General features: G+C 37.9%; 1 protein-coding gene across 2 annotated transcripts in view; it reads right to left on the bottom strand.

The window, feature by feature from the left end:
• Positions 1-12641, bottom strand: part of MICU2 (mitochondrial calcium uptake 2) — a 146140-nt gene that overhangs the window by 18562 nt on the left and 114937 nt on the right. For both annotated transcript variants that reach the window (XM_064645334.1, XM_064645333.1), the window contains exon 7: positions 8432-8494. In XM_064645334.1, the coding sequence (XP_064501404.1) occupies positions 8432-8494 (63 nt within the window). The remainder of the gene's footprint in view (positions 1-8431; positions 8495-12641) is intronic.

Genomic DNA, 12641 nt, shown 5'->3' on the forward strand with positions numbered 1-12641 from the left:
GATTATGCAATTTAATGCTTCCAATTTAATGAGCCCATATTACGATCAGTGCTATATTGAAAACAAACTGAAAAACTAGGTTTAAAACAAGCTTTTAAAAATTTAGTCTGTGACAGAAAGTTTTTTTCTTCTATTTCTCTAGTTACAAGCTAGAAGAAGACCTACAAACAATACCTACCTCATCTTACCTAAGATGACAAAGCCTATCCCTGAATTAATAACAAATATGCACTACTTGTTGGCTACCCTCTTTATCAGTTGAAATTCCATAGTGAAATTGGCAGATGTCCAAATATTATGTTAGTGAGAGTTAAATATATTTTAAAACTACAAAACAGTACATCTCTTTAAAGCATAAAATGCAGTAGGAGACCACAGAGACTACAGCTTAAGGGTAAAATTTCAAAAAATTGCTTTTCCTAGCGTTAATGCTATTAAATTAAAGTACATGTTAGTACACAATTCCTTTTTGTTCACAGAATCATTAGGAGCTTTTGCTGCTGAACTGTGTAAATTAGTACCAACATGACAAATCTTTGTTAGAAGATAATGAGAGTTCTATTAATATTTCCAACACCTCACCCTACTGAGCTTAGGTAAAAGAATAACTTACACTTGGAATGTCTCTGCAATGAAATGGTAACCTAATCCTAGAGCTGCAAAGAAGACCAAACTCATAGCTTTGAGTCACTATCTAAACTGAGTGAAAGTTTGTATTCTGGTGTATCTGGTACCTTCAGCTCCGGTAGAGTGCACCATAGAACCCTTTTGAACTGTGCATTTTACCGAAAGCTGAGGCACAGAGTGGAGAAAGAATCGAGATGTTCTTAGTTTCGTCTTGATAAAAGCACAGAATGGGGCAGGGACATGTATCTCAACTGGGGAACTCAGACATGTTCCAGGGTCAGACAAAGAATCCCAAAGACCACACAATCTGATGCCACACAAGTCTGTGAACTAATGAACACATGTGTACATATTACAAACATAGGCTAATTTTCCTAGAGTAATGTTAACGCCTCCTACACTTTTCAAAAGCACCATGAACTGCTGAATTATGCAATTATTTCTTTTTAAGCAAGATCAGATAACACAACAGTTATTTCCTTATTACATTACACAGGCTGTTAACATAAGAGGCCTGATGCTGCAAACACTGAGTCATGGGCACAGATCTACCTAACCCTGTAGCTCCCCACTGAGCTTTTGACGTTTAGGACCTGATACTGCAGCAAGTACCAACAAGTGCCACTGAGAAGAAACTTATCGCACAGGGAGATGGGATTTTCAGAATAATGTACCTAACTGATTTTCAAAACTCATCTGAAATGCTAATAGACTTACTGTCTCTAGATTCTTACCACCTTTCCTTGCAGAATTTGCCTGAGGCATGACCGGAAAGCATTCATCATGATTAAAATCTGCAATTCGTTTCTTGTTCTCGTGCTTGCTTCCTGGGAGATGGTATTTGCTGTGCAATGTCTTGTTTCAATAGAAATTGTAAAAATACATATTTTGGATTGCATTTTTTTTTTAGTTAAAAGGAGAGTGAGTAGATGGAAGAACGGGCAGAAAAGTGAGGTCAGGCAAGGAGAATATTAACTTAGTTTCTGTCTGCTAGTGATGTCCCAAATCTTTCCAAAGGTAAGACTAAATCCTTGCAAATTTTTCTGAGTCTACTTCTCTGAAATGCTCTTTGTTTTTAAGCTGCTAGCTCAGTCAGTTTATCATACCAGACTTCTGTCCCAGCCTACCCTCATACACTGCTCAAGAGAATTCAAACTTTCTGTGATTTTGAGAGTCTCCAAGATGCTGGGATATATCCTACTACTCAGTTCTGGGAAGAAGGTTTAAAGATGTATCCATTATGAAATTAATCCTACCAGCTACAGCCAGTCAAAGGAACTGTAAACAGGCAAACTAGTGGGACCAGGAGACCAGATCTCCAAAAGCAGTCCTCTCTGGTGAAGTCCAGACAGTCTCAAGTGTGCCCCAGAATGACACAACATATTTTATGACGAATCAACTCTCATCATGATGTAAATCTATACTTAAGCTTTTTAATGTTTTGCAACACACTTTCTTATTAGGTAGGATTCAAGGTCTGATGCAGAAGGGCTAAAATGTCCACAATTGTTTCTACAGAGAATATAACAGACAACATCTGAGAAATCTCATGGAACAGTTTCTAAACAATAAACAGCTTATATCCAGTGTTCAACAACATCCATAATTCCCATTATTGGTGGGATGAGTTGTTTTTCAATGACAACTAATGCCATGGAATCTCTCTGCTGTACCCTTAGTGCCTTTAGTAATGAAGAATGTGCAACTTCATGGACATCCTTAGGTTTCAGCATGTCACCCACAGTTCTGCATTTGTGAAGAGGTGCAGAATAAAAATGGTTTCCAGCCAAAGGGGCTAAAGCTAATTTGGAAGTAGATACTGTAAGAGATACTTTATGCCACAAATAGAAACAGGTTGAAACTAGTCTTGTTGTGAGCGGGTTGACTGTGTCAAGGAGTCAGAGGATGCCACTGTTGCACTGCAAAGCCTGAGGCTGCCCCAGGGGTGCACTGCTGGCAGCCTGTGAAAGCAGCTCCTACGCACAGCTGGGGACAGCTCCTCACAAGAATTCAGGCCCTGCCTATTTGCCATGGCATACTTCCCCCCCCCCCCCCCCCCCAAGTAGAGATTCCATAATAAGGACCCCGCTCAGCAGGTGTGCTTTGAAGCACAATATTTCAATCAATGTGGACTTGGCCTTGAAGACCAAGCACATCCATCCTCAGCATGTGCAAACCTCTCGGTGCTGAACTGACTCAGGTGGACTGTGACCAACTCCCCCAGCCCAGTATCCAAACACATCCACAGGTAGTCCACGTTCATGCTGCCATCACAGGTTTTAGTTACCCCAAAATGCCAACTGAGCATGTTTAAGTGCACCATTTCTAATTTATTCCAACTAATTTTACAAGCAAATGCATTAGGTAGCCTTCAGAGATGATAACCAGATTCTTACTGTTTTGAATCAAAGACAGATTAGTGCAAGGCCAAATCGTGTGTCTTCCTTGGGCTATCAGGAGCCCACACTGCTATCTGGCTTGTCTGTATAATTTAAAGTGCTTCAGAGCAGGTTAAACAGCAGAGACCAAAAGGGTGGTCTTGCCTTACACATTTGTGCAATAGAAAGCAACGCTACTGTGACCATGACAGACTTCCAGATGAATTTCTTGTGGGAGAGGCTTTTATTGTTTAAGCCAAATTCAATGTACTTGTAGAATAGGTACCTAGAAAGATGTCAGAAAGCATGTTTCTTTTTCTCTCTTGAGGTTATAATGTCATCAGCTCATATGGAAAAATAACATAATTTCCTTGTCCATGAGGCAAAAAATGACCCTGCAGTTTTTTAGTATCCTAATACTTTGGTGTCAGATGTCTTGATTCTTTAGGGAGTTTACCTGTCTGGAGGGCTTTCTTTAAAGCATGCAGGACCATCACAGTGCTCCTTCATTTAAACTATCTAAAAGCTTTTCAACAGAATTCAATGTTAAACTGCTGATAGAAAACATACATATTTATGTTGGAGAAGATAGGTCAAGAAAAAATGTGCATTCCAGCTGAACTGAGAGGTTACAAGATTAATGACAGACTCTTTTTGGAAGGGATATTAATTTTAGTCTTGGACTAGGGTCTTGCAAAATTTGATGTGTTGCACCCCTGTTACAGAGTACTACAGAGTACAGGCAGTCTTTAGTTACACTGGGCCCAGGGTTATGCAGAGTTTGAAGGTCTGGGCAGAAAACTTTAACTAGAGATTCTAGGGAGCAGATGGGCAAGTTATGATGACCTGCACAGTCCCTGTGGCTGAGGAGATGCATCAAAATGCTGCAATGTCTGAAGGTCCAAGTGTAAAACCTTGTCCTTACCAGGTAAGCAGTGATAAATGTGTGAATGACTAATCTCATTTACCTCTTCTAGAACCACAAGAAAAAAAAAAAAAAAGAGAAGTAGACAGGTTAAAACAACTGATACACAAATAATAGGATATTATTCATATATGGGTCTAAAAGTATACCATGTATAGTCACACTCAATTTTAGTTCAAAGGTTTTCTGTTTAAAAATAGCTGTGTCCCCAGTTACTAATTAAATGTTAAAAAACTCCCCAACCACACTTTTCACACTTTGTATGAAAATGTGTTCATTATGAAATCCAGAAGCATATGTTTAATCACTTGGAAATGAGACAGCACATGTATTTCCCAACATTAATTTCATTTCAAGAACAAATATAAAACATTCTGTGTTGTCATTCCTTTTCTAACAATAGCTAAAATTAACTTATAAGTTTACCCATTACATAAAGCATAGGTATTGAAAGTACTTGATAACTCATTAATCTAAATTGAAGGGCCTGAGAGCAAAGTCCCTGATCTAGAATATTCCCTGCCCATAAAGGAGATATCTGCAGCCATTAACACTGTTTTCACTACCAGAACACTAAAGCACCATACACCGTTAGAGCAGCCTTTTAAGGAACTCAGGGCAGTAACACAAAAGCAACGGGTGCTGGTCACTGGGCAACACCTTTTCAAAATACACCAAAATCTTCTAGTTCATGCACTTTCCTGCTATATTCTAAACCACTTCCAGGCAGGCAGTTTGGTTCTCCTCTTCCATGAACCACAGTGACATGTTCAGCTGGATGTTTCATATGAAGAACTGTTCTGCTAGGAAGCCAGATGGAGCATTTCCTTTGGCCTGTGGGGAAGGTGGGTGAGGTCACTGCCTCTGTTGACTTAGTTTCCATTTTCTCCAATCTAATTAGAAAGAACCAGGTTCCAGTTTTGTAAGCCTGCCTGCACCTGTAAGCCTCCTTCACTGTGTGGGTACCCCTGCTATGAGTTTTGCTCTGCAAAACTCAGCATGGAACTTCCCAAAAGATGGGGTCAGTTAAGGCTAGGCAGACCTTTTGGCTTTTCTTCCAGCATCGATTATAATATTGGAAAAAGAAAAACCCTCCATTGAAATGGAGGATGTATCTGGATAGCAAAGGCCACTGCAATCCCATTCAAGGGCCATTACTGGTGAAAATTTGAATTTTAGGCGTGCAAGTCAAAGTTTCAGTAAAAAAAGGCAGAGATACAAGCACCCTGGGAGCACAGAAAACTCCTTTCTCTTTTCCTAATACAGTAACTCAATGAGTATTAAATGGTATCTCCATATAGTTAATAAATGACTGGGACTTTTGTTTACACTGTAAGAGGAACACACCCGGATAAACCCACTGGTTAAATAAAATTGTAGACTACCATTTAAACTGTATTTTCCTAAGTTGGTGACTTTTTCCATCTGGTATCAGAGACTGGATTTACTCTGAAAAACCAGCAGACTCATATGCAAATTGTGAAAGTGTTGTGGAAATAAAGAACTATCCCGAACACCAACATTCCATTGCAGTATCTCAGCTTTCAAAAGACACAGTCAATTTAAACCCCATATTTTTATGCTTCATCTGCTTTGCTTAAAAGGAATACTATGACTGCCATAACTATTAAAAAGAAAGGGTAAAAACATATCCACTGACTACATTGTATAGTCATATTCACTGCTTACAAATATAATCAACTTCTTTCATGGGAGACTGAGATAGGAAAGAAAATAAAAATTAGAAGAAATGCGATAATCTGGATTTTGCCAAGTAGAATTATAGAGATCAGAAAAATTTCAAGTTAGCTGTAGTCTCCATAGCTATTTAATTCTTCTTTTGTACTATAATTCCATTGATAATCTTTTAAGAAACTGTATTAAATAATATTTTCTGCTTGCAATAACTTCAGATTTTTCTGAATGGAGAATTCTGAAGACAAAATTTGAAGCAAGACAAAAACAAAAGAGAGACGTTCCAGCTCAGGTATTCAATTAGCTTACAATAACCTTATGTGTTCATAACTAATCTGTCCAACTGTATCAAAGTTTTCTGGAAATTTTATACTATAGCTGTGCATTCATGCAGAATAAAGATCCTTTTTCTTTCACTGTCATGGCAGTTAAGTCTCCATTGAAATCAGTTTTGAGGAGCGGACAACCCTATTAATCCTAGCTATTTTAATCTGGTGACTGATGAAAAGATTCAAGAAAAGCGATGGTTGTTAGTCAGTCAAACAATTTTTAACTGAACTTCGAATATACATTAAGGGAGGAAAATTTTTGTGCACCAGAAGCCACTTTATGCCTAATAGGTATTAAAGGTGTTGGCAATACTGCCACTTTCGCTTTTTCCCCAGGCAGGTGAAAAAGTAAACATGAGCAACTCTTTGAAGAAACTGCTGAAGTATGATAGGTTTACAAAGCAGAGCCCTGTATAAATTCCTTATTGAATGCTTTCAACATGAGCAGTTGCCGCCTCATGCCTAATGTAAACTGAAAGTTTACAACTGAAGGCAAGTTTGTGGTGAGAAAAATATCCTTCAGCTACACCATCCAATTTAAGCATGCAAGAAAAGTAGTGTTGCTGATGTAAGCAGCATCTTATAGTAATAGATGGAGATAATCCATCTGTACTCTCCCCCTCCTTAGAATCATGGAATAATTTAGACTGGAAAAAACCTCTAAGATCATCAAGTCCAACCTTTAGCCCAGCACTGCCAAGTCCACCACTAAATTATGACTCTAAGCATCACAGCCACACAATTTTTGAACACTTCCAGGGACAGCGATTCCACTGCTTCCCTGGACAGCCTGTTCCAATGCTTGATCACCCTTTCAGTGAAAATTTTTTTCCTAATAGCCAATCTAAACCTCCCCCGATGCAACTTGAGGCACTGCCCCTTGTGCTATTGCATGTAATGTGGTTCATCAGCCTCTTTAGAGGTGTTTTCAGTATACTCAGGACTTCCTCTCTGTTTTCAGTCTCACTCAGTCTCACCTAGGCTACAGAATATCTTGTCTCTCTGCTGAGTATAGAATGAAGAAGAGATGGCAGCTGGCAAAGACTCTCCCTGGGAAGAAGGGAGGTTGAAGGTGGCTGGCTTCAGGGGAAAACAGACAGAAGTGAGCAGGAATTTTCCCGTCCCTTTCATTGAAGAGATGTATTTACCATTTGCTAAAGGTCTGCAAAACAATGTAACTTCTTTCCCAAAAAGATCATACTCTAAGATTGTTTCTTCTGGTCTGCATCTACGCCATCTTGTCAGTGTAGAGTCGTGACGGCCAATAAAGATACAAGGAGTCAATTATGTGCAGAAAAGATGTCTTCTGTCTTTATTTTCTCATCTGCTTTTTTATACCCCTTGCTAGCAGCAAGCAGTACCCTTATTTTAGGTAAGCAAGCAACAGCATTTTCATTGGCTAGGTTCTATGGACATTTGGCAAAGCTCAGGGCCTTATTGCAGTTCCCACATCCTAGGCCTACCAACTTTACAGTCTGCCTTTGTTTTCTCCATAAGGGCTGTGTACTGACTTCCTTATTGTCAAGGATACACTTGAAAGTTTGCCCAGTTGATATCTTCATCCTGGGAGCTAACAGACCCGCTATTAACCCCTTCAATTCCTCCTTTCTGTAATTGTGAGAGACATATTCCCTGCGTCATCTTTTGCAGGGCCCTTTGCAAACACGACACAATACGTGGTAACATTACTAGCACAACCACAACTATTATCAAAACTAAGACCCCCGTCTTGAGTAAGGACAGTAACCAACCCGAAATGTCCCAACTAGACAACCAGCCTTCCAGGCCAAAAAACCCAGTTTCCCGTGTGATCTTCTTTGTTTGTTCCCGAAGTGTGGCAATTTGTCTGTAGATGGATTCAGAGTGATCTGAGATATTTAAACAACACATGCCTTCAAATTCCTGACAACCATGTCCAAGTGCTAACAGCAAAAAATCAATAGCAGCACGATTCTGCAGTGTAGCATGCCGTGCACTATCTCCATCAGTGGCAAGCTTTCTGGAAGTGGACTTAACTAAAGTAATTCTTGCTTTTGTCACCTCAGTGACACCTCAGTAATCACATTTCAAAACAACTCAGAATAAGCTGATATTCCTGCAACAGCAGCACTTGGGTAAGTTTAAGCTATCAGTTTTTATTTGAAAAGCCTTCTATTCTCATACAGCAATACAGAGGTTTTTCTTAGTTTTTCATAAATAGAAGAGAGTTACTTTGAAACAGAGGCTCATGGAAACTAAATAACCAAGTGACTACACAGTCATGAAATACACTGACTGAAAACATTTCCTCAGATAGTTCAGAAATTACAAACATTTTCCTTCCCAGTTAGAAAGCAGTTGAAAAATCATTCCCTTTCATTTAATTAAAGCACTAATACTGGCGCTTATATACTTATATAAAAACTCTGAAAAAATACCAAAGTTCACAGGAAACATGAAAATGTTTTTGTAAAGAAAACTTTATCTCTGTTTCATACCCGAAGTACTGTTTCATCTCCAGCTGCTTTCAAATCATCTTCCTTCCCAATGATTCTCTGTAGCTGTATTTGTTGAAAAAAGAACAAGAAAATTACAAATGTGATCTTACAAGAGTCTTCTTTTTCAGAAACATGCTTTAATTGCACCTTTTCTTAATTATACATTTCTGCAAGGTTCTCTAGTCATGACAAAATATTTGCAAATCCTTAAGGATATCTTGCTATTCAGACACACTTTTCCCCAGGAATGTCTTATCTACAGTGGTTACTATAGCCAAGCAGAACATGAATCTATCTCTTGCAATCCAGTGCTTACTCTATTTTTAGAGGAGATTTTCTTGCATTAGAAGCTTAGCATTCACTTCATAAGATTTTGAAACTCAGGGGTATAATGTCAAGGATCATTTGGGAAATAAAAATTATCCTGATTTTCATGCTGTCCTGTAGATAGCTTTACACAGTTCTGCTACAGACATGATCTTCTATACATGAAAAACATGCATGTCCAAACAAAGTACTATATAACTAACAACAAAGAATAATTTCATTAGATAAGAAAACATTTTTTTTTCAGAACTGGCACTAGGCAGAGTGTGGTTTGAGTTTCCCCTTCATCCCAGAAATAAATTAATCTTGAATGTATTAGCAAAGAAGATTTTCAGAATTACTGAAATGACTCACATCTAAAAACATAACTTGTCGCAAATAGAGCTTTAAGGTAATATAGAAAGTGCATTAATTTGCAGTACCTCCAGTATATCTGAGCTGCAAGGTTTCTTTGAATGTATTTCAGCTTGGAAGGTCAACATTGCCACAAGAACGAGTGATTTATTACAGTACGAAGTATACCTACCTTTCAGACACTTGAATGAATCCTCAAAAGGAGAGCAAAAATGAAAGAACAAGGGACTTAATAAATTTCAGGTACAGATATGGACTTACACCGATCACTCTGGATTTGGAGACTTTAGGAAAGATGAGTTTAAAGCTCAGGGTTTTCAAAGCTAGTGGTTTGCTTCTCAAACATTTCTGAGTGATTCCTCAACCTGCCCACTAAAACTGGGAAAAAAATCCATTACCAAATCTGCACAGCCATATAGGCATTATTTTGAACTGTTTTCAAATCTCTCCTTAGGGCTTTTTTTCATTTGTTTGTTTGCTTGGTTTTGTGGGCTTTTTTCTGTTTGTTTTGGTTTTGTTTTGTGTTGTTGTTGTTCAGAGAAGCAATACAGACTTGTGAATACTGAGTAAGAAAAAACCCACTAACTGTTCATGTTGCCAAAGGTCTTCCCTTGACCCTCAGGGTGAATTTGTCAAATTCACTCATTCAGAGTTGGTGGGTTTTTTTTGTTGGTTTGGTTTTTGTTCCTTTGGTTTGTTTTTGGTTTTTTTTAATAACCTCAGGATTTTAGTTTCTCAGGATAGTTACTATGTCTAGATAGTATCTATCAAAAGAAACACTGTAAATAAGGCAATTAAACAGCACTCGTTCTTCCAAGTTTCTCCAAATTATTTTTATTTTTGATCATTTACAAAACAGTTGACTAGTATAGTTAAAATATTATTAATTTCTTCATAGCAAAATAGCATTATAGAGCCCTGGATAAAAATACAACTGCTTGTCAATATTCTCATTGAAAGATCACATTTTCTCTAACCTGAAAAATTGATCTTTTGCTCACACATAAGAAAGAAAACTGCAAATACTTTCCAAACTAGAGAAAACATGATTTTTTTCTTTTGGATTTTATTTTTAAAGGACTCTTAAAAATATTTGCAGAGACTACTTAAGAGCACAGACAGCCAGTGTAATTTTTTTCACAAGCATTCTAAAAGATTTAGTTTATAATTTTCTTACACTGTATGTAAATCCTTTTAGTGCTTGAAACTATTTCCAGAAGTTTTTTTCCAGCCCAATACAGCAACTACTCACAGAGGGAGAAGAATTCTGCCTCAAGAAATGGACTCTTCCATGTAATATTTATTGTATTTAATATTTATATCTGTTCATCACTCAAGACACTAATGGCTAATTTAAAGATAATGAGACCTATTATGCACAACTGAAGCCTCTTTGCTAAAGACATACTAAGAAGTAATCTGTTCTGAACAAGACAACATCTGGCAGAAAGGCTATGTCAGTCTTATAAAAAGAGGTGATTTTGCATCTTCCAGTTGTTTGACAGAGATCAGTGCTTGTGGATGCTCTAGGACTATAGAAGTGCTCTGTACCAAACCACCACAATGAGTGTTGGGTGCTGGTTCATTCAGCCCTAGATGGAGCTCTATAAGTTTTTTTGTGGTATCTGTGCTCCAGGACAAGTGTGTAAGACAGTCTATTTAGAAAGTTTAAATCACATAGTCTTGCATGTGCCATCAGAACCACTCTATCTCCATTCCTGACAGTTTTGAACTGTCATTAATTTTACTTAGACATCTTTAATCAGGACAGAGTTAGGGAAATTCCTTACTTGCTGGGGATTTTGGGAACTTTGGTAGCCTTATTCTTGGTGGGAGGTCTCAGATTAATGTGCATGGGTTATTATGTGTCTGGAAATCCCCCTCACTGAATCTCAAGAGAATGTCTTGAAGTGCAGAGTTCACAGAAGTACCTTACTGTCCTCACAAAGATGCAGATAATATGGCTCTGAGAAATGATTCTGCATTCTGGCAAGGGCTGACGAAAGGATGGCAACTAGCATCTGTGAACATGCCACTTCTACCTTCTAACTTCACCCTGGAGTTGCATGGCAAAGCACCAAAACGTTCTGGGCCCTAATACTGAAATGTCTCTTGTGACTGTGTACCACTGTAACATGAATGAAGCAGAAATAAACTGGCTTGAATACAAAGGAATAGGAAGGAGAGAGAATAAGAGTGTCTCTGTGAAGGGAGAGACTTTTACTGGAAATGAGGAGAATGTGCACAGAAAAGGAAAGGCTATGGAGGACAAGATAAACTCTCTTATTGAAAACATGGGATTGCATTCAAGATCTCCTTTCCTGAACATCCATTTATGCTAGCAAAAAGCACTGGGAAATTCTGGTTTGAAGGTCTGAACAGTCTATATCCATCATGTACTGCAGGGACTAAGGACTTGGGTTGTAGTTTCTGCTTGCCACCCTTCTCGACTTTCCTGAATGATCCACTTGACACATGCTGTGCCTGTCCATCCAGTTACATGTGAGAATTGAGACATACTCAATTCAAAGAAAGAAGGACATTTTGAAAGCAAAAAGGCATGCTCTTACCTTTAGAGTTTATAGTCTAGATCAACAGATAACACAGACATACACAGATGTCATATTAGTAGATAACGGATGGGAAGTAGGGAGAAGAAGAGGTCACAAAGCATAAGAATGAAGCAGCACTGAAATTTCTTTTCCCATTGTATCCTGTTTACAGACACTGACTCCTAATTACCGCTTCTTCACTGTGCTTTTCTACTGCCCTTTCCTTACATATGTTTCCTGACATTATTGTCAAATATAGTGTGGAAATAACTATAGAATAGTTCAGATGTATTTTCCTAAGATGCCAATTGGGACAAGACAAATAACAGATTAGCTACATAATTTACTAATTTATTAGCTATCCAGAAACTTTCTGTGATGCATGTAGAACTAGAGTATATAGGTTAACACACAGACATTTTTCCAGATTCTTACATTCCAAAAATTTTATTTTTAAACCTAATCTATAAAAATAAAATTTTGCTTGAAAGTAGTCACCTCTATAAATGCTAAGTAAATGTCACGAGAGAAAACTCGTCTTCTGACCAACTCACATCCTGTGGGACTTCTTTGAATTTAATGACACTTGCGAGTTGACAGAGTAATTTATATGGGTTGTTTTTTACCAGTCTATATTAATTTATCAATCCAGCTCATAAAGAAAATGCAAAGTAACAATCTATCTAACCAGAATAATTTTCATTTAACTTGATTGCTGCTACAGAAATCAAATCATTTTCAATGATTTGTATGATGTTTTCACCTCTACATTTGATCACTTTCTGTTGTTCATACTGGCTGATTCAATTAGAATTACCTGAAATGGATAATGGATATTAAATATATGACATACTGCACATCTCCCTAAAAGAGCTGTGCAGTGTTTCTGTAAGAATCTCCTCATTTGTTTAACTGACACGGTACCTATTTAAAGGTAGCACTGCTAACATGGCATTTTGGTGTAGAGGCACTACATG

The sequence above is a fragment of the Pseudopipra pipra genome, chromosome 2, assembly GCF_036250125.1.
Source record: "Pseudopipra pipra isolate bDixPip1 chromosome 2, bDixPip1.hap1, whole genome shotgun sequence".
Taxonomy (NCBI): Eukaryota; Metazoa; Chordata; class Aves; order Passeriformes; family Pipridae; genus Pseudopipra; species Pseudopipra pipra.